At 55.7% G+C, this 23,203-nt stretch overlaps 1 protein-coding gene across 8 annotated transcripts in view; it reads right to left on the reverse strand.

The window, feature by feature from the left end:
* The window catches only part of TPST2 (tyrosylprotein sulfotransferase 2), a 55,439-nt gene that overhangs the window by 7,337 nt on the left and 24,899 nt on the right, over positions 1 to 23,203 (reverse strand). For 6 of the 8 annotated variants that reach the window (XM_014857849.3, XM_070516293.1, XM_070516297.1 and 3 more), the window contains 2 exons: positions 5,315 to 6,220; positions 2,578 to 2,776 (listed from right to left, as the gene is read on the reverse strand). In XM_014857849.3, the coding sequence (XP_014713335.2) occupies positions 2,578 to 2,776; positions 5,315 to 6,220 (1,105 nt within the window). Of the gene's footprint in view, positions 1 to 2,577; positions 2,777 to 5,314; positions 6,221 to 6,575; positions 6,992 to 22,901; positions 23,077 to 23,203 lie in introns of those variants that run through there. The other 2 variants (XM_014857848.3, XM_070516296.1) reach the window with 2 other exon arrangements.

Here is a 23,203-nt window from a genome sequence, read left to right on the forward strand (position 1 = left end):
CTCTCTCGACAGATAAGTCACCTATAGCCCAGTACTGTCCAAGAGAAGAAAATGTGAACCGACTAAGTAATTTTGAGTTTTTTAGTAGCTACATTTTAAAAAAAGTAATCAGGTGAAATTAATTCTAGTAATATCTTTTATTTAACCTTATATATCTAAAATATTAATACTTATGGGGCCAGCCCGGTGGCACAGTGGTTAAATGTGCACGTTCCACTTCGGTGGCCCAGGGTTCCCCGGTTCAGATCCCAGGTGGGGACATGTCACCCCTTGGCATGCCATGCTGTGGTAGGCGTCCCACATATAAAGTAGAGGGAGATGGGCATGGATGTTAGCTCAGGGCCAGTCTTCCTCAGCAAAAAGAGGAGGATTGGCAGTAGATAGCTCAGGGCTAATCGTCCTCAAAAGAAAAAAAGAGAGAAAGGAAAAAAAATAAAATATTAATACTTCAACGTGTAATCAATATAAAAGTGATTAGTGAGACATTCTACTGATTTTTTTTGTACTAGGACTTCAAAACGCAGTGTTATTTTACACTCCCAGCACCTCTCAATTTGCACTAGTCACATGTCAAAAGCCACAAAGGTTAGCAGCTCGTGGTGGTAATGGACAGCACAGGTGTGGGCAATTTCATTAGCAATGGGGTCCTTCCAGTCACTGAGTCTAGCCCACCCCAGGATCCACCATAGGAACACACAATGTCACACACACACACACACACACACACACACGGCTTTCGACGAGGGGACTTACCTTTGCAGTAATAACAAAACTACCGTAAAGACTAAACAAGGGTCTGGCACTTGCCAAGACTTGATTAACTCCCAGGGAGGGAACCTCTTGGGAAGAAAACTGGACACATCTTCCATTTTAAACCAACAACAGAGCTCCACGGAGCTGCTCCTGACGATCAGGGCTTGTAGGAATTTGTAACTTTTTATACAGTACACAAGGTCAGGCCTTCCTCTAGGAGCTTCTGACCCACAGTCTGGGGCAAGCCAGGGGCCTCCGGTTTTAAAAACATGTCAGAGAAGCCGCTGCTGGACCCCTGGCTGGGCACGTGGGGTAGGGAGAGGACAGCCTGGTGACGCTGTGGTCCCCATTCTGCCCCCGCTGTTTCTGAGAAGTGCCTGGGGGCTGGATTTCCAGATCATCACCCGCTTCTCCTTCTTTTTAATCTAGTTAATTAATTTTTTAGTGTGAAATATATTACATAAAACACATAAGGACAGTTGAAAGAATAATTATTATTGAATAATATAAATAGTAATCAATATTTATAATAAAAATCACAATAAAAATAAACCACATCCAGGTGGTGAAGACCCACACTGTCAATGCAGTCTGGGCATCTATGTCGGATCTCTAGTATTTCCATCAATAAATGTTTGCAAAATCCACTGATGGCGGGGGCAGAGAAAGAACTAATGTAATTACACGTCAATTACAAGGGCGGCGCGAGTAAATTCTCTGTTAAAAGGCGAGCTTGCGCGTGTCAGCGAGGTGTTCAAGACGTTTCAGCCCCAGTGGAGTCTTTCTCCTTGAGTCCTTAAGAATTACAGGAAAGAGGAATGGCTTTCTCCCTTTGTGGTTCAACAGGAGAACTGCTTACTTTCCAGAATCGGCACGCCTTCAGAAATGCCGAGCTTAGCTTAAATTCAGCCTCTGAGTCTCAATGATGGAAGGAAGGGCCAGGAGGGCTCTTCTGCAGGCCTGGGTCCCATTTCCAAATAGTTTCACTAACTTAGTGCCTCTGAGGAAGTCAGAACACAGCCCCCAACGTAAACCCGCAGCTGTGACGGCAACGTGTAAAGAGGGAGCATGGACGCGTTACCTGTTCTTTGATCCAGGCTTAGACTACTTAACACTTCACAAACATCCTGTCAAAGTCATTTCCCTTGACCTCCTTAACTAAGCAGAACTTAAAAAGTAATTTAAACTGCCCTCAGCTCACATTTGTCTCAGAAATCAACCTTACAGGCTGGCCCCGTGGCCTAGCGGTTAAGTGTACGTGCTCCGCTTTGGCGGCCTGGGGTTCATCGGTTCGGATCCTGGGCGCGGACCTGGCGCCGCTCATCAAGCCGTGCTATGGTGGCATCCTACACAGACGAACTAGAAGGATCTACAACTATGATATACAACCATGTACTGGGGCTTTGGGAAGGAAAAAACAAGAAATCAACCTTAAACCTAGGGGGGCAATAAGGGACCAACAGTTTATTTCTTTATGCCCAGTCTCAACAAAGACTTGAAGTGCTTTACAAAGAAAGGAAGAAACAGCCGGGGAAATAGGGAGGAAAGGGTAAATAAGAGTAGAGAAATAGGATGAAATTAGTGCACAAATGGGCCTGCTGTTAGATGCTATAGGGTGGGAGAGACAAGCTGCCAGTTGTTCTTGAGCTTCCTTGTGGCCCAGGCAAAAACGGAAATAAAAGCAGTCTTACAATTCACCATGTCCGTAAGATAGAAACAAACCAGTTGCTTAGGAAACAAGAGACTAAATGCTTTCTCAGGGAGCGGGAGCTTCCGGCCCGCCACGGCCCGAGAGCACATCTCCACATGTGCACGTGCACTCACCCGCTGCGTGTTGTTGATGACGATCGGGTCAGGGTTGCCATAGTTGGGCGGGTTTGCGTAAGGGTCATAGCCAAGCCGAGCCAGCATGGGGGCGATGTGGGCCATGTCCCTCACCACGTCCCCAGGGATGTGGCCGGTCCACTTGGAAAGTGCTTCCAGGTTCACGGGCTTGATGACCTGGTCTGTGGATCGCTCGATCCTGGGGAGAAAAGACAGGCTGGATGGGGCACGGGCAGACCCAGACGGCATCTGGGCGGGCTCCCTGCTAAGTTGCCCTGGGGCAGCTGGAGGCTGGGGGTACCTGGCCCGGGGCCAGCTGTGCCCTCAACAACTGTGAGACTGCAGGCAAGTCACTGGCCTCCTCATACCTCCTCTGTGCAATGGGGATAAGAGCACGTAGTGCCAAGTCAGAGGAGAGTAACAGGCAGGGCACACCGAGGGTGCTTAAATTCCACCCTCTCGACATCTCTGACTTTTTAAAAATAACTTTTTATTTACGTGACTAAGATGGATATTTTGTTCTTGAGAAATAATGATAAAACACTGATGGTAAGGCCAAGAGGCCCTGTGGTCAGCATGCCCAGGCCATCAGCTCCCTCCAGGGACCCAGTTGTGGCATTTTGGAGCTCCCCCTTGCAATGCTGTTTCTGTGTTCGAAATAGCAGACAGGCTAAGAGCAGACTCCGGAGCCAGACTGCCCGAGTGCCAATGCCAGTCGGACCACCCAGGCTGTGTGTCCTTGGGAAAGTTACTTCACCTCTCTGAGCCTCAGTTTCCTCCTCTTTAAATGGGAATAATGATAGTACCTACCTGCCTGGGCTGTTTGGGGAGTAAATGAGTTAATACAAGTCAATGAGTTAGTACTGGAAAAATAAGGTACCCTGGAAGGTCTCAGTAAGTGTTAGCTTTCTCTTCCTGTCCCACACACATACACAGAGAAAAGCTATGGTTTTGTTTGCAATTTGTAAAGCAGAAATGATACACTATATGTACTGGTTTGCAACTTTGTTTTCGCTCAACTCTCATTCTTTTTTTCAGCTGTGTAGCATGCCTCCATAACTTATTTTTTCATTCCCCTAAAGATGGACACTGAGGTTGTTTTCAAGGTTATGCTCTTACGATGGAACAACCATCATCCTCTATGTGCTTCCTTCTGCTCCCCTGTAACAGGCTCACCAAGCCATCGGAATCACAAAGATCTCACTAGTGCCAGTTCAGGGGCCTTGCAGGATGGAAGGCTGGGAGCTCCCAGCACTGAGAGCCTATTTCTAGATGCTTCCATCCACCAACAGGTAACTTGGGGAAGAAGATCAGAGACAAACAGATGTAGCAAAAGGAAGACAATGCTTGATATGAGTCCATAAAGCTAGAAATAACCAAAGTGTCCAAAAATAGGGGATGTTAAATAGAATATGGCAGTCTGTGGAGGGGAATATCATGCAGCCACCCAACATGATGCTGCAACAGAGGGCTGGGGGCCACCGGCAAGCGGTCCCACGCATGAAGTGAAGTATGGTTTTATCAACATGCCCTGACAAAGGACAAGCTGGTCACATAGTTAAATCTGGGTGGTGGGATTATGGGCTGTTTTCCTGTCCCAAGGATACTGTCCCACTTTCCTACAATAAAGATGTATTCCCCTGGGCATCTGATGTCGTCATAATTGACAAAAGCCCGGCTCCAGCACCACCCGGCTGGGGCAACTGGCACGTGGGCATGTCCCTGCCATCGGGGGAGCCACCAAAGTCCCCAGCTCTGCTCAGGACTCCAGAGTTCTTGGGGATGGAGCCTGGGGGAGATCAGCCATGAAGCAAAAGGGGAGGCGTTGCCCGGGGAAGGACCGCCCTTTCACTGGGCTCTTGGGGACGCTTGGGCCTCATCAGGACGGAGACAGGGACACAGCACACTGTGACCCTACAGCAGGGAGAGTGCACTTGCTCTTGGGAGAGGAACGGCCTCCCCAAAGGAGGAAGGCAGAGAGCAAGGGACAGAAAGAGGGAGGGACGAGGGGCCCTGGCTGTGGGGAGTTGAAGAGCACACACGCCCTGGAGTCCAACAGACCTGGTTCAAATCCTGACACATTTTGCTAGCTGTGTGGCCTTAGGCCAGTAACTTGCCCTCTCTGAGACTGAGTTTATTCATCTGTAAAATGGGGATAAGAGCAGTCACTATGTCCCCAGGTTGCTGTGGGGATTAAAGGAATAATGTTTGTTTAAGGGCTTGCCACTCATTAAATCGTGATGATGGTGAGGACGATGGGTATTCCAAGACAAGCAATAGCAACAATCAAATAACAATAATAACACCAACAGTAGCCCCTAATGTGTGTTACCCTATCTGATGCTCACAGGTATCCATAAGACAGACAGATACCCATGGTGTAGCTCCACGTTATAGAGGAGGAAACAGAGGGACAGAGAGGTTGAATCACTTGCGTAAGGTCACACAGCTAGCAAGCGGTGGAGCTGGAATTTGAACCCAGACAGCCTGGTTCCAGAATCTGCGTCCTTAACCTTTACCCACTACGGCCTTACGACAAAGACACTCCAAGTTTGCTGATTCTCTCAGAAAAGAGAGGAGTGACTGCCCCACCTCTTGGATAAGGAAGCTGAGGTTCAGCGAGGCACAATGACTTGCCCAAGGCCGCACAGCTCGGAGAGGCAGAACCGATCTTCCCACCCAGTGCCTCTGAGTCCAGGACCGGGGGTTGGGGCGGAGCCTAGGGGGCTCCACTCACTTGGACAGGGAGACGCCACCGGGCTTGCCGATGAGGTCCTCGTGGTGCAGGACGGCGTCGCTCCAGGCGATGCCGAGGAAGTCGAGGATGAGCTTGAGGGAGCGCCGGGGGTGCAGCACCAGCTGTTCGTAGTACACGGGCAGACACTTGTCCTTGCCCACCTCCATGCACTGCGCGTACATCACCTCGATGGCCTTGTTCCACTTGGTGAGGCAGTCGCGGTAGCTGCTGAGGTCGAAGCCGGCGATGGTGACCTTGCGCGTGATCATGGAGTGCACCGAGGCGCGGCCGTCGCGCACCATCAGCAGGAACTTGGAGTTGGGGAACAGGCGCGACAGGTAGACGGAGGACTTGAGCGTGAAGGGGTCCTTGTTGCAGAGCACGCGGGCCGGCTCGCCGTGCTTGGCGATCACCTCCAGGATGAAGGCCTGCATGGCGGCGTCCAGCACCTCGTCCGTCACGCCCGCCTCGTCCAGCCGCAGCTTCTCCCGCCCTGACTTGGACCAGGCCTGGCGCATGGCCAGCACGCGCGGGATGATGCGCGTCTCCTCGCCGCAGCGCACCTCCGGGTGGGCGTCGAGCATGGCCCGCATCAGCGTGGTGCCGCTGCGGGGCACACCGCCCACGAAGATGAGCGGCATGGCCTTGCCGTAGCGGTACTCCACGTGGTCCGCGCCCACCATCACCAGGTCCTCCTGCTCCGGCCGCATGGCCCGCCGGGGGCTCCGCGGCCCCTCCAGCACCGCGCGGCACTCCAGCACCTGCTGCCCCAGCTGGACGGCCAGCACCAGGGCCAGGGTGCAGCCGGCCGCCAGCAGCGCCCTCCGCATAGACAGGCGCATGCTGGGCCTCAGGGGGCGCGCCTGCGTCAGCGACAGGTCAGCGGGAGGCCCGCGGGGCTCACATCTGGAGAGAGAGACAGGGACACACGTGGTCACGCACCATACAGACCCCAGTGACAGCAGACGGGAGCGTGCCGACCTTCATGGCAGGGCACATGGCACAAGCAGCGCCAGGTGTCAGGCCTCAGCTGGGCCCTTCACCTATCCTAACTCCTGACATCCTCCAGCAACCCCAGGGGGCCGTGCTGTCATGCCCCAAGGGGCCGATGGCCTGGGTTCCAATTCCTTGTCACCACTTCCTAGCTGTGGGACCTCGCCCAGTTCCTTAACCGCCAATGCCTCAGTTTCCTCATCTGCTAAAAGGAGGAGGAATAATTATCTTAAAATTGACTATGCAAATACAGAAACCAGGAACGCACCAGAAATCCAGACTTCAGCAGCACATGCTGTGCAAGGACTGAGCTTTCGCCTGTTTTGTTCTCGGCTGTCTCCCCGGCCCTGAGCACAGCGCTGGCATCTCCAGCTGCTCGATAAACATTTCTGGAATGTGCCCTGGTTGGATGAGCAGGGCCTGGCACAGAGTAGGGGCCCTGAAATGATTACTGTAGAGAGAGGAGGAAGCCGAGGCATGGAGAGGTGGGTCGCACTCGCCCAGCTGGGCAGCAGCCGGGCTGGGATCTGAGACTCAGGCGCAGGCCAGGGGCTCCGGTGAGTGCGCTCTGAAGGCCCGCGCTCTGCCCCTGCAGGACACGCTCCCAGAAGAAGGCACAGAACGGCCTGCTCTGGGTTTCTTCCAGAATCCCCGTCCACTCATTCAGGCTTCATTCGGTAAGTGCTTAGGAAAGATTAAAAGGTGCCAGGCACATGCTCAGGGCTGGGGACAGGAGAGTGGATGACAGCCAGGCCTCTGGCCTCAGGAGCTTACGTCCCAGAAGGGGAAGTGGAAGTGGATGGTACACAAGCTACGGCCAGACGGGAATAAGAGCTGGCAAACAGCGAGCAGGACTCCACAAGGGGATCAAGCAGGAGACAAGGAGGGCAGTCAGAGGGCCTCTCGGAGGAGGTGACATCTAAGCTGAGACCTGGATCTGAGCGGGATTTGTGAAGAGGTATGGGAAGGGTGCTCCAGGCAGAGGGAACAGAGAGTGCAAAGACCCCAAGATGGGAGAGGGTGTGGGGTGTTCTAGAACCTGAGAGGGGGCTTCGGGGGCCGGAGGAGAAGGGGGGGAGAGACAGGGTGAGGCGGGAGGGGGCAGGATGACTGAAGACATGAACTATGACCCTGGGCCCATGCTCCTCACCCCTCCCAGACGATCGGACTTCAGTGGCAATTCTTCAGGGAGGGCCCACCCCCACCCCCACCCCCACCCCCACCCAGCCGAGCCACCCCCTCCTCCAGTCACCTCAAATGACAGATCCGCCCCCTCCCCAGTTTACTCTCAAGCCCCCTCAATTTTGCAACCGGGGGCTAATACAGAAGATGCAGACTCAGACGCTGGGCGGACACTCAGCCAGCCTCCGGCCACCCCGGCCCTTCTCTGCCTCGCCCCTGCTGTGCTTCTGACCCTTCGTGTCCCCTCCCACCTCTTTGCAGAATCGAAGTGAGGACCTGAAATCTCTGGGCACTCGAGGACTCAGGCAGGCCTGGGTTCGAATCCCAGCTCTGCCACTTCCTGTGTGGCTGTGTGAGCTCGGGCAACAGATTCCACTTCTCTGAGCCACATCCGTAAAATGGGTCTAAGAATACCACCCTCAAAGGGCCACCAGGAACAGTACAAGACCCCCGTAAGAACACCCCTGGCATACAGGGGGCATGAGAAAGAACATTAGTGGTTTCCACCGTGATCACTGGTCATTCATTTATATTCTGACATTTAATGAGTACCTACTGTGTGCCGGGAATTGGGCTATGGAGCTAAGAGACACAGCCTCGCCCCCCAAGGCCACTCCCACTGTGGACCCACACCTGGGAGGGGGTGATGGCTTCCAGCCAAGCGGGTGAGGGCAGGTGAGGGAGGCAGCCCGAGTGCTGAGTTCTGAACAGTGGCCAGGTGGAGTTTTGGACGGCCAGGTGGAGACGACAGAGAAGGCAGTTCCTAGCCGAGGGAACAGCCAGTGGAAAGTCACAGGCAAGAAAGAAGCTGGCAGAATGGGGGAGGGGACGGGGGGGGGGGGCGCTGCAAGTGGCTTGGTGAATGGTGCCGGGTCTGGAGGAAGGGAGCGGGGTGACGATTCTGCTTAGATGTGAGGCTCAGCCCGAAACACCACGGGACCCAGTTTGCAGCTGGGCCGATCGGCCTCCCAGGCCTGGGGGCCCCAGGCTCCTGGCCGCAGCCAGTGGAAAATGCACATCAAAGGCGAGGGAAGAGGCTCAGGCCTGGGGTCAGAACTGCCGAGGGGCCCTGCCATTTCCTGGCCATGTGGCTTTGGGAGAGTCACTTCCTCAAGCTAAGCCACAGTTTCCTCAGCTGCAGAGAGGGTGGGTCCGATGACCTCAAAGGCTGCCGTGCGGGTTCTAGAAGCGCCTAACAAAGCAAAGATGAGTCTCGCCCTCGAGTCACGGGCCTCTCTGAGCACTGGAAAGTAGCCCAGAAACCTGCACCTATCGGATGTCGCTGACCATGTTGGGGGTTCCGAGGTGCCCCGAATTCAGGGTCTGGGATGAGAAAGTCTCATTCCAGGGCTACTTTCAATGGGGGAGGCAGGCTGGACAGGACCTAAAATCACTCAGAAATCCCTCCAAGGACCCCTCAGCTTCCTCAAGTACTCATTAAAACTCTCCCCTTAGACCTGCGACCAGAATGCTTCCAGGTATTATGATTTCAGGTCAATGCCCCTGGCAGACTGTCAATCACACTTTAGCTTAAATTAGGGCAGTCACCCTTTCTTCCTGACACAGTGGGGAGCAAGAGACTAGAGCTTTTGGGGGACAGATGGTGTTGCGGGATGTGGAGAAACGGAGAAAAGGGGATAATTTTGGAAAGTTGTTTCCAGAAAGGATAGGCAAAACGTGCACGCGCTCTTGAGCTCATGTTTGGGGTCGGAAGTGATCTGGATACTAAATACCAGCAGAGAAGGCCTAGAAGAAGGGATCAGCAAAATAAGAAAAATGTTATCAACACACCAGTTTTGCTTATTGCTGACCATTTGGCTACAGCACTTTTCAACAAAGCGCCTAAGTTTTGTGTTTTACCTTTATTGAGTGTGGGCTCCACTAAGTATTTTCCGTGCATCATCTAACAGGATCCTCCCCGTGAGCTCTGGGAAGCCCGGCCCCCAGCGGCTCAGAGAGAAGAAGCAACTTGCCCAAGGTCGCACAGCCAGAGTGGCAGGTGTGGATGGGACCAGGCTGAGGCTGAGCTGTTCACCGTCCTCGGACAGAACCGAGCGAGAGGCCCAGCAGCTCAAAGGAAACAGCTCAAAGCGGGCAGGCCAGACATGCGCAGAAGACAGCAAAGAGCCGGAGGATGGCTTGAGAGGAGAAAGAAGGGCGACGTGGCAGAGAGAGAGCCGCTGGCAACCGCCACGCTGAGGCAGCTCACTGGGCACACGGAGCCAGGGAGCCCACTCCAGACCCAGCCCAGGGACCTGAGCCTGCCTTCCGTCCCCCCGCCCCGCTGGACCCTGACAGGGGAGGGGTCCTGGCATCCGGCAGTGAGGATGGTGGGGAAGACCCTCAGACGTGGAGTCCTAAGCCCCAGGTTCCAATCCCGCCTCTGCCACTTGCCAGCTGGTGACCTGGACGAGCAACTTCCCCCGTCTGAGCTTCTGTTTTCTCCTCCCCCAAAATGGGACAATAATACCTTTTTCTCAGGGAGCTGACGTTGGGGGAACTTGTGTGTGAAGGTGCCCCGCGGGCCGACCAAAAACGCGAGCACAGGAACGTGGGACGCAAGGGGTTCTGGATTCTGGCTGTGCCAGCATCTGCTCAGGGACGCCGGGTGAGACCTGCCGGCTCCGGGACTCCGCCGTCAGCGTCCTGTCACCAGGAGAATCACCCTCCTGACACAAGGAGATGCAGCGCCTGCCCGCTCCGCTCTGTGCTCCTGCAATCCAGCATCTTCTAGCCCCTGATTTCCAACAGAGGAGTGAGCCGGCCACGGGAGGGGTTCGGATGCACTCACCTCCCCCGGGCACTCTCACCCCAGGCTCCAGCCCGCGTGGCCCCTTGGCTCCCCGAGGCCATCCACCGCTGACCCCTGCAGAGCAGAGGAGGTGCTGCTTTGGGACGGGTGCCAGAGTGGGGCCAGGCCACCTCAGAGAGGCACAGGGGACATTGGGCTCCCCAAGGGCCCCTGACAGTGATTTGAGGGGAAAGTCCTCGGGGGGGCGAGCTGCAGTGCAGGGGGAGGCCACCTCAGCCCCAGATGTCACCGCTGGGGTCTGAAAGTGCCTGGTCCTATAGGGAGTGAACTGCTCCCTTCGCAGACAGAGAGGTATGAGCTGAGAATCTGAGCTGAGCCACTGCTGCCTTAGGGAGCCCCTGGGTCTCTGCCCCCCAGGCTTCTCCCTTCCTCTCAGCCCAGGGACCTTGGATTTCAGGAAAAGTAAATATAACGATAAGCAAGAACCACCACCACTATTCCACTGATTACCGTCTGGGACTGCTGGGTACAGTTGGAAAGGCTGTGCACTGCCCAACTCCAAAGGGCACCAGGTACTTGGCATACAATAAACACGGTGCCCCCGGAGTTAGACAGCGCCCTGCCACCATCACCTAACACTGTCCAAAGGCCCACGATGTGAGTGCCTTGTGTCATTTAGGCCCCCTAAGAGAAAAGTATGATGACCCCAAGTTTACAGATGAGAAGACGACACCAAGAGGAAGAGCACGTGGCCAGGAGCTGCCGGAACCAGGCTCTCCATCGAGATCTACGTGACTCGGATGCCCAGCTCTCAGCCACTGTGTTAAAAGAGGGAGGCCACGAACATGACTGGGTCTGGCGTGAAGCCGGGCCCCGGTAATGTGGAACCAAGAGGATCCTGGTGGGGGCACTTCACCGCTGTGTCCTTACCTTCCAGGGTGGGGAGGATTTTTAGTCCCATTCTCACCTTCCCCCATTTTACAGATGGGACAATCAAGGCCCACAAGGGGAAATCACTTTGCAGACTCACACACTGGATCTGAGGCTCACTGCCCTCCTGTCCATGCCATTCCAGGGGGGGCGGGTAAGAATGCAGCTCTGGGGTCGGATGCCTCCCTGACGACAGAGACTGCCGCTCCCTTGAGCCTCAGTTTTCCCATTCTGCAAAATGGGCTGTGGGGAGCTTGAAACGAGATAAGAGCAAGCACCCCAAAATCTCAGCTATGATTTTCTTTGTGCCCTGATGGAAATCAACCGGGGGAAAGCTGCTCCTGCCTTGCTTTGCCCGCCCTCCCTTCCTCGTTATCGCTCCTCACTTCTATACAGTTTTTCTCTGACCCTGAAACACCGCCCGATGGACACACCTGAGCCGGGATGGGGAAGGGTACCCAGGTGTAACCACAGCAACCAGCCGGCTGCCCCGCCCCCGAGCGGCAGCACACAGGCCCGGCACTCCCAGGGCCCAGGTGGCCAACCTCGGAGGCCCGCCTCTTGGAACAAATACAAACGGTCAGGGACACAGGGCCCTTGAAGCTCTTCTGGAGGCGAGATGGCTCTGGCCCAGCCGCCCTCCAGCGGCCCTTGAAATGCCAGAGAGCTGGAGAGGCCCGCCAGCTGGGCAGCTCCCACCCACGGCAGAGCCCGCCGTCACCGAGAGCCGCGCGTGCAACGGGGGCACCAGCCACAGGGAGGTCAACTGAAATGAGGCACAGTTCAACTGAAAATTCAGCTCCTCGTTTGCACTGGCCACATCCCAAGTGCCCAGGAGCCACGGCTACCGTCCTGGACACTGCAGACCTAGGAGGGGGGTCAGCAAACTGCGGCCCTCAGGCCCTATCTACCCTTTGGCCTTTTGTTGTATGGTCTTTGAGCTGAGAGGGGATTTTACGTTTTTAAGGGAGAAGCGGCCACAGCAAAAAGTGTACATGCTCTACAAAACCTGAAATATTTACTATCTGGACATTTGTAGAAAAAGTTGTGCACCCCTGTTCTAGAACATTCCATCATTTGCACAAAGTCCTATTGGATGGACAAATGAGCTGCATGGGGAGGGGTCAACGAGCCCTCCTTTTCTCGTAGGAGGAACATCAGCATGTATTAAGCGCCACTGTATATTTAAGCCCAGACCAAGGGCTTTCCATGCCCTACCTCGGTTTATCCTCCCAACAGCCCAACGGCTGGGTGGGGCTGGGCGGGGGCACCCTGGTGCTCCAAGTTCCGAATGACAAAGGCCCATGTGGGTGCCAGGTGCGCAGGACTATGCCAAAAAGAAAACCACGAAATCCGCTAACCAACCAGCAAACACAAACCGCAGATAAGAAAAAAACAAAAAAGAAAGAAATTCAAAATGCCACCAGGGACGGTGTTCGGGGAGTAGGTGATAATACTTTTCTGCTAAAAATCTCCTCTTATGCTGTTGTTATACTGTCTTTCTATATAATAAAATAATAAAATGACTAGTACTTTTTGAATTATGTGCCAGGCCTAGTAGGGGCCAGATGGCTTGGGCTCAAATCCCGGTTCCACCAGTTCCTAGCTGTGTGACCTTGGCACGTGACTCAACCTCTCTGAGCCTCAGTCTCCTCATCTGTAAAACGGGGCTGATGATAATACCCTTCAGGAGGCTCACGTGAGATGTGGCTGGGGCAAACGAGGAAGGAGCCCCAGAGGAGTGTGGGGAGGTGTCAATAAGTCCGAACACAGTAGAACAGCGCTGGCACCCAGCGAGGGCGATTTACATGCTGGCTTTCATTTTCTAATTTCATCCTCCACGGAACCTTCGCGGTGGGGATTTTTATCCTCAGTTGGTGGGTGAGAAGATTGAAGCTCTGTGTTGAAGTGATTCACAAAAGCCCCACACGGGTAAGAGGAAAAGCCAGTTTCCAAATGTCTCTTTCCCCGGCCCCAGGGGCTGCCCTGAATGAGCAGCGGAAGGATGGGGATGCAGTCCTCCCACAAAAGCTGATGGAGCGCCCACTAAGTGCGTGGCACGGATCACGGTGCGGGGACACGGGGAGGGAGCGGACGGAGGCCCCTGCCCTCTTGGAGCTGGCATTCCAGTGGGGGACGAGGACATGCCCACGGGGGTGAGAGGGGGCTGGGGCAGGCGCCGCCCACAAGGGGGCTGCCACTGCACCTACAGGGTGGCCTTGGAGGTGCCGCTGCCCGTGTGCCCCAGCTCCGCCATCAGCCTTCGACCCTCCCTGTGGGAACAAGCCCCCAAACATTCCGTCGCCATGGGGACCACCTCCCCCCCTAGGCCTCCTGACCCCACCACACCACGCTGCGACCCTCTCGTGCGGAGTTGGGGTACAGACAGGGGAGACCACACTTCTCTCGGGCGGGGCCCCTGGGGATCAGAGACCTCCACCCACTCTGGAGGGAAGCCAGGCAAGAAGACGTGCCAGATTCTAACCCGCGAGAGGAAGAAAATAATGAGAGAAATAACAATGCTGGGGCTCTGGACACTGCCTCAACTTAAAAGCATGCAGAACGGTTCCAGAGGGCAGAAGAGAAGGCAGGCTGGTGTGTATGCCAGGCACTGAGCTAAGGGGTGTCACACACAGCATCAAATTTTGTCCTCACCAACCCCCCATTACCCCGTCTGACCCTCCTTTATGAAACCACCCCATTCAGTGGGGCTCAGAGAGCTGGGGTCACCTGCTCCAGGCCACACAGCTGGTAAGCAGGGGCATCAGGAGAAAAACCCTGCTCCTCGACCCAGGATCTCTCTTTGCTGACTTGCTTGGCACTTTTTACCTAAAACCACCAAAGCAGGGCCAGCTACCCTGTTCCATCTGCCTCTCCGAGGCCCAGTTCCGCACTCTGTTAGGCACAAGCTGGGGTGGGAGGTGATGAGGCTGGAGGTCACATCCTGGCTACCCCGCTCAGTGGCTGGGCGTCCTGGGTCAATGGGGGGCGTCGTTCTCAGGACCTCAGTGTTCACATCTGAGAAATGGAAACAACAGCCGGAGCCAAGAGCGGTGAGGAACCACATAATGTCCATCAGGCCTGGCCCGGAGCCAACATGCTTTTGTGGCAGGAGAGCAGCACGTCAATAAATGCATGTGGCTGCGTTCCAATAAAGAGTATGCACGAAAGCAGGCGCCAAGCTACCTCTGTCCCACCACACAGGTTTGCCAGCCCCCTGGTCTAGACAATGGAAGACAATCTTGGCTGCACACGACCCCGGGGATCTGGACAAGCCCTGGAAACGCAAATGCAGCGAGCCGCGGGGGAAGCAGTGTGTGTTTTGGTTCTGGGCCCCATCTCAGGAAGGCCGGTGGGAGGACTCAGGCCGCCAGCCTTTGGTGGGTGAAAGAAAACATACAACTCGGGAAAACAAAGAGTTGATTTTTTGAAAAAAGAAGGACACGCACACACACGGAATCATCTGGCAAATGGTCTGTCCCCAAGTAAAGATTTAACCAGAGAGACTTGTGTGCTGGCGCTTTATATGCATTTTGCCTCCAACAACAACCCTGGGCGGTGGGCACTATTATTGGCCCCATTTCACAGAGGGGGAAGCTGAGGCTCAGAGAGGTGAAGTGCCCAGCCCGAGGTCACACAGCCGACAGTGACCGACTGAGCCTGAACTGGAAGCAGGTCTATCTGAGGCCAGAACCAGAAGCCAAATGCCTACCCTGCGCAATACACAGACGGGGAAGCTGTCTGTCTGAGGTCACGCGGGTGCTCAGGGCAGTGACCAGCTTGGACTCCTGGCTCCCGTCCCGCAGCCTTGCCCCCAGCGCCTGGCACGGCCCCTGCTCTGTGCTTCCTGTTCAGGAAGGCACAGGGCCCGTGCCTGGTAAACAACGCAAAGCGGAAAAGGCCAGGGTGACCTTGTGGGGGCCGGGGCTTCCTGCACCCACCACACACACACACACACACACACACACACACACACACACCCTTGTCTGCATTTCTCTGCTGACGAGCAGCCAGAGGTGGGCGGAAGAGCACTGGAGTTGGAGCCCACACACCTGGCTTTGAGTCTGGGTTCTGGTGACTACCAGCAATGCAGCCCTGGAGCGGGGGGCGTCCCCTAATTTCTCTGTGCCTCAGTTTCCTCATCTGTGAAATGGGGATGCTAAGAGCAGCTGTGAGGATGACACGCACGCACGGACAGAGCGCCCTCAGCACAGAGCCTGTGACTCCATCACAGTGATTTCTTCCCTGGATAGCAAAATCACCGGAAATTGGTAATAGGCGGATCCCCGGGTCCCGCCCCCAAATACTCTGGCCTGGCAGTTCTGGGATGGGGCCCAGGGAGCTGCATTTTACCACACACGCCCCCCACTCTATGAAACGCTGCCGAGGGCACTGAATCCGGCACTGGACGAGGAGCGATGGGCCCGCCTGGGCCAGGCACGGGGACGGCAATGGCCACAGAGGCTGCGGGCCCAGAGTGCACCCCCGAAGCTGGAGAGGCCCAGGTGCCCTCTGGGCTTGGCCACTTGTCTGCTGTGTGACCTTGAGCGGGTGACTTCTCCCTTCTGGGCCTCGCTCGCCTCATCTTCCGAATAAGCAAACAGCACCTACCGGCCCGGCTGTCGTGAGCTGGCTCAGAGCGTGAGCTCAGTGACATCGGCCACGATTAGTACTATGACTTCTTAGGGGGCCTGCCCGTAAGGAGTGGCTGAGCAACAGATACAGGAGAGGCAGACAAGCCACACAGAGGGGGACGGAACCCAGGACGGGGGCCGTGCGGGTGGCTGCGGGAGCCTCTGCAGGGCTGTGTCTGGCCACCCAGTGCCAAGACCATGGACAGACACACAGACGCCACCGGAGAGCAGTGCCAGCACCATCGCTGACAGCCGTGAGGGAGAAGGGCACGGAGGAGGAAGGCGGCCGGGAAGCAGGTGCCCAGTGACCGCGGTCCAGCGCAGCAGGACTTGAGAATCCAGTCCACTCGGCTCTTCGGGCCCCTGTGCGCCATGGACCTCTTCACTGGCTGGTGAAGTCTACAGATCCCTTCTGAGAAGTGTTTTTAAATGGAATAAAATAGAGGATTAAAAGGACACCAATTATAGTAAAATCTGGCTGAGAACACAACTATGAAAAATGCCACAGTACAGTAATCTACGTGCTCCTTTATTAAAAGGATAAATAAGATCCAGGGCGGGTCCTGGGGCCACTGTCATTTGCATGTAGTGACGAGGAGAGTTAGCCACAGCAAGAAAGGTCATATAAAGACGCATTGGTTTGGGGCCGGCCTGATGGTGCAGTGGTTAAGTTCACACATTCTGCTTCGGCGGCCCGGGGTTCATCAGTTTGGATCCCGGGTGTGGACCTACACACTGCTTATCAGGCCATGCTGAGGCAGCGTCCCACATACAAAGTAGAGGAGGATTGGTACAGATGTCAGCTCAGGGGCCATCGTCCTCAAGCAAAAAAGAGGAAGACCGGCAACAGACGTTTGCACAGGGCCAATCTTCCTCAGCAAAAAAAAAGTAAGGGGGTGCCCCAAAACTCAGTCATCAAGATCAAGAACGTTTTAGTGCAAGATTTTTAAATGAATGCCAAAAACCATGAGATTTTTAAACAGGATAAAACAATGGGGCTGTGCCAAGTGGTACTGGAGCCTGAGGCAGAAGGAAAATATCAGGAATATGGTCTTGTCTTTATTTAAAATTTTGACCTTTAAGCTATGGCCGCCCTCTAGCTATCGCCCCCCAACTCCTCCTCCCCCAGCCCCTGGCAACCACTCATCCACTCCCCGTCTCCATGGATTTGCCACTTCTGAATACTTCCTAGAAAAGCAGTCACACAATACCCGGTCTTCAGCGGTCAGCTCCTTTCACTTAGCATAAAGTTGTCAAGATCCAGCCACTGGCTTTGGGTTTTCTTAACTTGCATTAAAATGTGACTGATCCCGATGACTGAGTTTTTGGCACTCCCTTAATTTCTGCACCTGGGGCGAGTGCCTGAGCGCTGCCTGGGGCCCCCCCAGACCAAAGCTGGGTTTCTGTGAACCCCAAAATCGACAGCATGGTTATATACGCACTGCACCCAGGAGCCAGGGAGCTCAGGGCCCCCAGAAGCCCCCCAGCCTGGACAGCAGGAGCCCCTAGGAGCCTCTCGAGGAAATCCACGCATGGGTGGAGGCGGGCTCCCCACAAAGCCCCACTCCTTCCGGGATCATTCTCCCTCAACTCGCCTGAGAAAGTCTACTGCCACTTCCGCCTTGAAGCATTTATTGAGCTCCAGCTGTATACACCACTTGTCACCTCCCCATACACTGAGCTCAATTTGCAGCCACTTCATTCCCTTCCCTCAGAAAGTCAGCGCGCACCCCCTGAGGCAGGCGACGAGTCTGGGAGACAGGCACGGGACAGGAGTCAGGGTTTGTCTCTGCTGCTCCCTGGCTGCGCAGCTCTGGGCAACACACTCAGCCTCTCTGAGCCTTGTTTTCCTCATCTGTTAAATTGGGTGCCCAGGGAGCCCTCCTAACAGGGCTGTAGAGAGGAGACAGCAACAGTCCTTGGTGAACTGTCACCTGACGTCAGCAAATGCACGCTCACTCCCAGCTGGACCCGAGCCGAGGGTGTAGTGAGCATGGCACCAGCGGATGCTCCCACGCACCCGGGAAGAAAGGCGATGTCCCATTTCACAGATGAGGAATCAGAGGCTCAGGGTAGTGAAGGAGCTTGTCCAGCGCCACACAGCTGGGAGGGGCAAGGCCAGGATTTAAACAGAGCTCTGACTCCAAAACGCGGGAGCCTAGAACTCAAGCTGAACTCATCTGCCTCGTAAAGTGCCAGGCTCCTCCATTCGAAGACCCCACGACGGGTCCCTATGGGTTTAAGGGAGCGGGACGCACATGAACAGCTCCTGGGGGATACAGGACCCCCAGCCCTCCCCCGTGCTGTCCTGACAGGCACGGGGCACCTCAGCCCTGTCTTCATCCAAACTGTATGTCCCTTCTGCCTACAGTAGCGTCACTGAGTCTGTGGGGAAGGGAGGGGCCAGACTGGAAGGGCAAAGCAGAGAGGAGTGTCCCCAGCCCAGGACAAGGGGGAGCGGGTTCCAATCCTGGCCGCACTGCCAAAGCGCCCTGCAACCAGGACATGCCTCTCCCCTCTCTGGGACTCAGTTTCCCCATCACTGACTTCCAGGGGGAGGCTGAACTCTACGTCTTTCTCCCCTGCCCCACCCCCAATTTCAGCAGCTAGAACCTTCTATGATTCAATGCCTGAACTGCGCTCTAAGATTTCACCTGCAAAAGGAGTTCCTGCTTAATATTCTGAAAAGCACAAGAGGCGTCAGTTTCCTCATCTGTAAAATGAGGACGCTGACAGCCCCCACCTCCCGGGGCTGCTGAGAGGGAACAAGACAACACATCCGAAGGGTTCCGAGGGGCCCCTGACTCACGTGCAGCCCCAACACAGGTGGTCCAGGATCCTGCCACCGGGAAGGTGACCTTGTGTGAGGCTCTCAGCCTCTCCAAACCTCAGTGTCCCCACCTGAAGATGGAACCCACTTCACAGGCTGCTGAGAGGGCGCGACAGCTCAGGGTGGCCACAGCAGGTGGCCCGGCGCCCGGCACCCTGGAAACTCTTAAGGAACAGAAGCCACTGTATCCAGCATCCCCCAGAATCCACAGGGAGAGGCCTCGGCCGCCCACACTCTCAAGGTTTGGGGAAGCCATGCAGCTGAGCCAGTCTGGGTTTCACCCCAGAGAGCTCTGGGAAACTCCTGCGGGCAGGTGCCTCTCCTGCCCAGGAGGAGGGGCTGTCCCCAGGAGAACACTCACCCTTTCTTTGGCCACGGCTGCATATCCCCCCACCACAGACCACCTAACTGGTCTTCCTCCTTGGCCAGCACTCACGTCACTTGCTGCCTCAAAGAACAAGGCATCATGGGATTACAGGAGGTGAGGCACACGGCAGGGTGGCCCAGTGGTTAAGGGCATGGGCGGAGGGCTCAGAGGGGACGGGGCCACACCCGGCTTGGCCAAGGATAGACGGTGAGACCCTGGGCCGGTTAACTTCAAGGGCCTCACTTTCCTCATCTGTAAAATGGGACTGAAGTGCCTGCCTCAGGGGGCTGCTGGGATGACTACTGAGGCGAGACCTCAGGGCAGGACCTGGCAGGACTTCAGGAAACGCCAGCTACTAATTGATCATCATCTCTAATTAGATGTTCTAATTAAATATTCATGGCATAACCACAACAGGCCTGGATACGACCATAAAAAGGATCCACTCCCTGGCAAGACATCGGGGATGAGATGTTAGGTGATAAAAAGATTACCTGATCCCATGCTGATAAATATTGATGTTGGAAGAACACTCCAGAAAAATACATCCTACAATGCTAACTGGAGTTTCATTTATTTCTCCTTTTTTTCCCCTGAATTTTCTAACTATTCTACAGTGAGTATCTATCAAGGGTGTGATGCAAAATAAACGAATGGAAAAATGCAATTGGGGTGACTTCTAGGTATGCTGCAAAACTCTGAGACCCGGAGTGGGGAGCGCAGAGCCAGCCTTGGAGAAAGCTCGGTGTGAGCCCAGACTGGGGAGGTCGGCCAAGGTCACACGGCAAGGTCATGGAGCAGCCAGGCCTGGGCCCGGCTTTCCCGACACCCAGACCTGGGCTTCTCTGCTGTCATCACGCTGGTTCATTCTAACAAGATTAAGCAGACTGCCCTTTGTCAAAGTCTGGCTCTGGAGTCAGGCTGCAGATCCTGGCAGGGCCATGGGCTATGTGACCTGGGGCAAGACACAACTTCTGTGGGCATCGGCTTCCTCATTTTTATAATGAGAATCAGCCCGGCAGCACTGCCCTATGGCTTTGTAAAGATTAAACAAGATAATGCACGTAAGCACTCAGTACCAAGCTGAGCCAACAGTAGGTGTCTTAGGTCCTATTATTATTATTATTATTACTCTTGTTAGTATGTGGAATCTAGCTATGTGATGGAGAACCCTTTGGAGGACATGGAATGCCAATCCAGTAGGCACAGGAAGGAAATTGAGACTTGGGTACTAGGGAGCCATGGCAGGTGTTTGAGCAGGGGAGGAGCAGTATGACTCTGAAGCTACACAGAGCTGGAGGCCGTGCCCACCTACAGGGACTGTCTCTGCCAATCCTCCATCACAGGCTCCACATCCTGGGCAGTCCTCCCAGTGCTACACAACTCCCACGCCCCCACCCCTGCACTTCCAGCCTTGCCTGCTTCCTGGGTGCCGCCTGGGCTGGTGAAGGTCAACGAGGTGGGGGACTTGAAGCAGCCCACATGGCCTCAGTCCAGAGGTGGGCTGACCAGGAGGCCCAGATGCCTGGCGGGGGCCGCAGGGTGGCTGGGGAGAAATGGCCCTTACTTCATAGCCATGAAGATTGGTTTCCTCCTACTTTGCTGTGTGCCCTTGGGAAAGTCCCTCCCCGTCTCTGAGCTCCAGTTTGCCCACACACAAAGAGGGCCTGAACCGCTTCCGTCTGCTTCTGGGCTGCCAGAGGGATGCAACACCGTAAGACAACAACGGTTTCCTTTGGCTGCGCTCCCACTACGCGCCAGGCCTGGTGCCAAGGGCTCTCACTAAATCCTCGCAACTCTGGCAGTGGGTCCTCGTACATTCCTATTTTTACATTTCACTTAATGACTCAAGTCACAGGTATACTCTCCATGTCTTAAAAAAAACAGAGAAGGCTTAAGTCTCTTAGGAGGAAAACCTGCGATCCTGTCTTCTTCTCTCTTAAAAGGTGGTGACAGTTTGAGGAGGAGCCACCCACACCCGCTTCCTATGAGGTGACAGCCAAACAGGACCCCTCTCCCGCCCTCCCAAACACCCAGCCTTCCATCTCTCCATTCTTCCTGAGCAGCCCGGGATGGCACCGGTCCCTCTGGAACTTGCTGGGTTCACTCCCCACTACGTCGTGGAGATCTTCCTACATCAGCCTATTTGGTCCGTCATTCATAAACCGGGCCTGAGCACCAACTGTGTGCCAGACCCTGTTCCAGCACAGGGCCACCTCAGCAGGGACACAGACAAAGCCCCAGCCCTCAGAGGGTGCTCCCACCTCATGGAAGACAAGACGCGTCAATATGCAAGACCCGATGGACCTCCCTGCCTCTTTTTCATCGCTCTGGAGCATCCCCGGCCGGGATGGACCACCATGCACCTGGCCAAGACCTTCCTGCGGGACACTCATCGATGCAACGCATCCCGTCACAAAGGAGCAGGCCTCCTTGTGCCCGTGTGTGAAGGACGCCCTGGGCTTCCCAACTGCATCAGCAGGGTCTCCTGGAAGCTTGCTAGTTCCGTCCCAGTGGTCCTGACTCAGAGTCTGCACTTTAACCAGACCCCACGCCTTCCCGTGCACGTTAAGACTCGAGAAGCACAGCTCCAAGTAGCTACCTAAAGCGGGGCGGCTGCTCAGGGGCTGTGCATCCTCTACCTTTCAGCAGAGACTGCCAAGAGGGCCCATGGAGGACCCTCCCGCCAGCGTGCACATGCTCCCCTTCTGTGCCAACTTCGTACTGTCAGACGTTGCTGTTTCTGCCAAGCTGACAATTCCTCCCATTTTCCGGACATGGAGACTGAGGCTGAACAAGGTGTCGACAACCAGAACCCGGAGTCAGTGACCTCTACGGCCTCCCCCAGCTCTGGCTTTGAGGATCCGGCCACATCCCGGGCCTGTTCACACCAGCTTCCTGCCCAACCTCTCTGGCTGTCAGACAGCAGCTCCATGCAGGAAGCAGGAAGGGTCACGGCTCAGCAAGCAAAGGAAAGAGAGTTTCCGAGGGAGGGAACGGGCTCTGTGGGCGGGGCCTGTGCGAGCGCCACCTGGGGCACTGCCCTGTGCCTGTTCATGTCCAGTCATCCGGGACGAAGGACCAGGCTGGCACACAGGGCAAGCCTGTCCTTGTCATGCACAAGACGTCATAACACCAGGGCTCTGGGGTGAGGGTGAGGACGGGGCCGTGGGGGCAGGAAAGGGCCCTGGAACCCAGGAACTGGTTGGGGGCCCGGCTTTGCTGTCACCAGCTACCCATCTTAGCCTCAGTTTCTTCTCCTGAAAAGTGGGCTCATGCCCCTCCCACAGAGAGCCGCCGGAGGACTTACGCGCAGATCCGTCAACAACATAGCAGCCACCTGGAGCCCCTGCCGGGCCAGCGATGTACCACTCCACTCAACTTACTACATCCTCACAGCAAGCAGCTGGGGTCAGCCCTGTTATGTCGACAGATGGGGAAACTGAGGCTCAGAGAGGTGCAGCGCCCTGCCCTGGATCTCACACTGAGAGACGACCAACCACAGGAGCAGCGGCCTTGGACCGGCAAAGTCAGCCTTCCTCATGTGAATTCTGCCTCTGTTGAGCTGTGTGACCCTGGGCAAGCCGCTTCACCTCTCTGAGCCTCAGCTTCCAAAGTAGTGAAATGGGGATACAACACAGAGATCGGAGATGGAAGGCCACCCTGCAAACTGGAGAGTACTGTATGTGCCCTCCCGCAGGGCTCCATGCTGTCACCCCTAAAAGACCCAGCCCAGGAAGACCTGCAATGAGACGTGGGCCCCTCGGCCCTCTCCTGCACTCTAGGTGTGACACGGGTGAGGCCATGCAACGCTGGCAGCCCCCAGAGAGGGAAGGCCACTTGCTCGAGGTCACACAGCTGATAAGCAGTGGAAAGCAGCAAAGGGTGGGATACCAAACCTGAGTGGGGTGCCGGCTGCAGCCAGGGTGGGGGTGAGGGCCCGGCCGGGGCTGGCAGGTGTCTGGAGCGGGGACCGCCAGGAACAGGCAGACGTGCTGTGGCCGGGGACTCTCCTGCTGGCTCTTAGCTGCGAGGCCTCTTTGAAGAACCAGACAGTCCCGGATGAGCCCGCCTCTCCCAAAGGCTCCTCCTCCCTGGGGCGGCTGGTCACCAGTCCCTGGACAGGCCGTGGGCACTACCTGTCTGGGGCCTCCGGGCTGCTCTCTGCCGCTGTGGCTCAGGCTCCCAGGCCATGCAGTCT

Source organism: Equus asinus, chromosome 8, assembly GCF_041296235.1.
Source record: "Equus asinus isolate D_3611 breed Donkey chromosome 8, EquAss-T2T_v2, whole genome shotgun sequence".
NCBI lineage: Eukaryota > Metazoa > Chordata > Mammalia > Perissodactyla > Equidae > Equus > Equus asinus.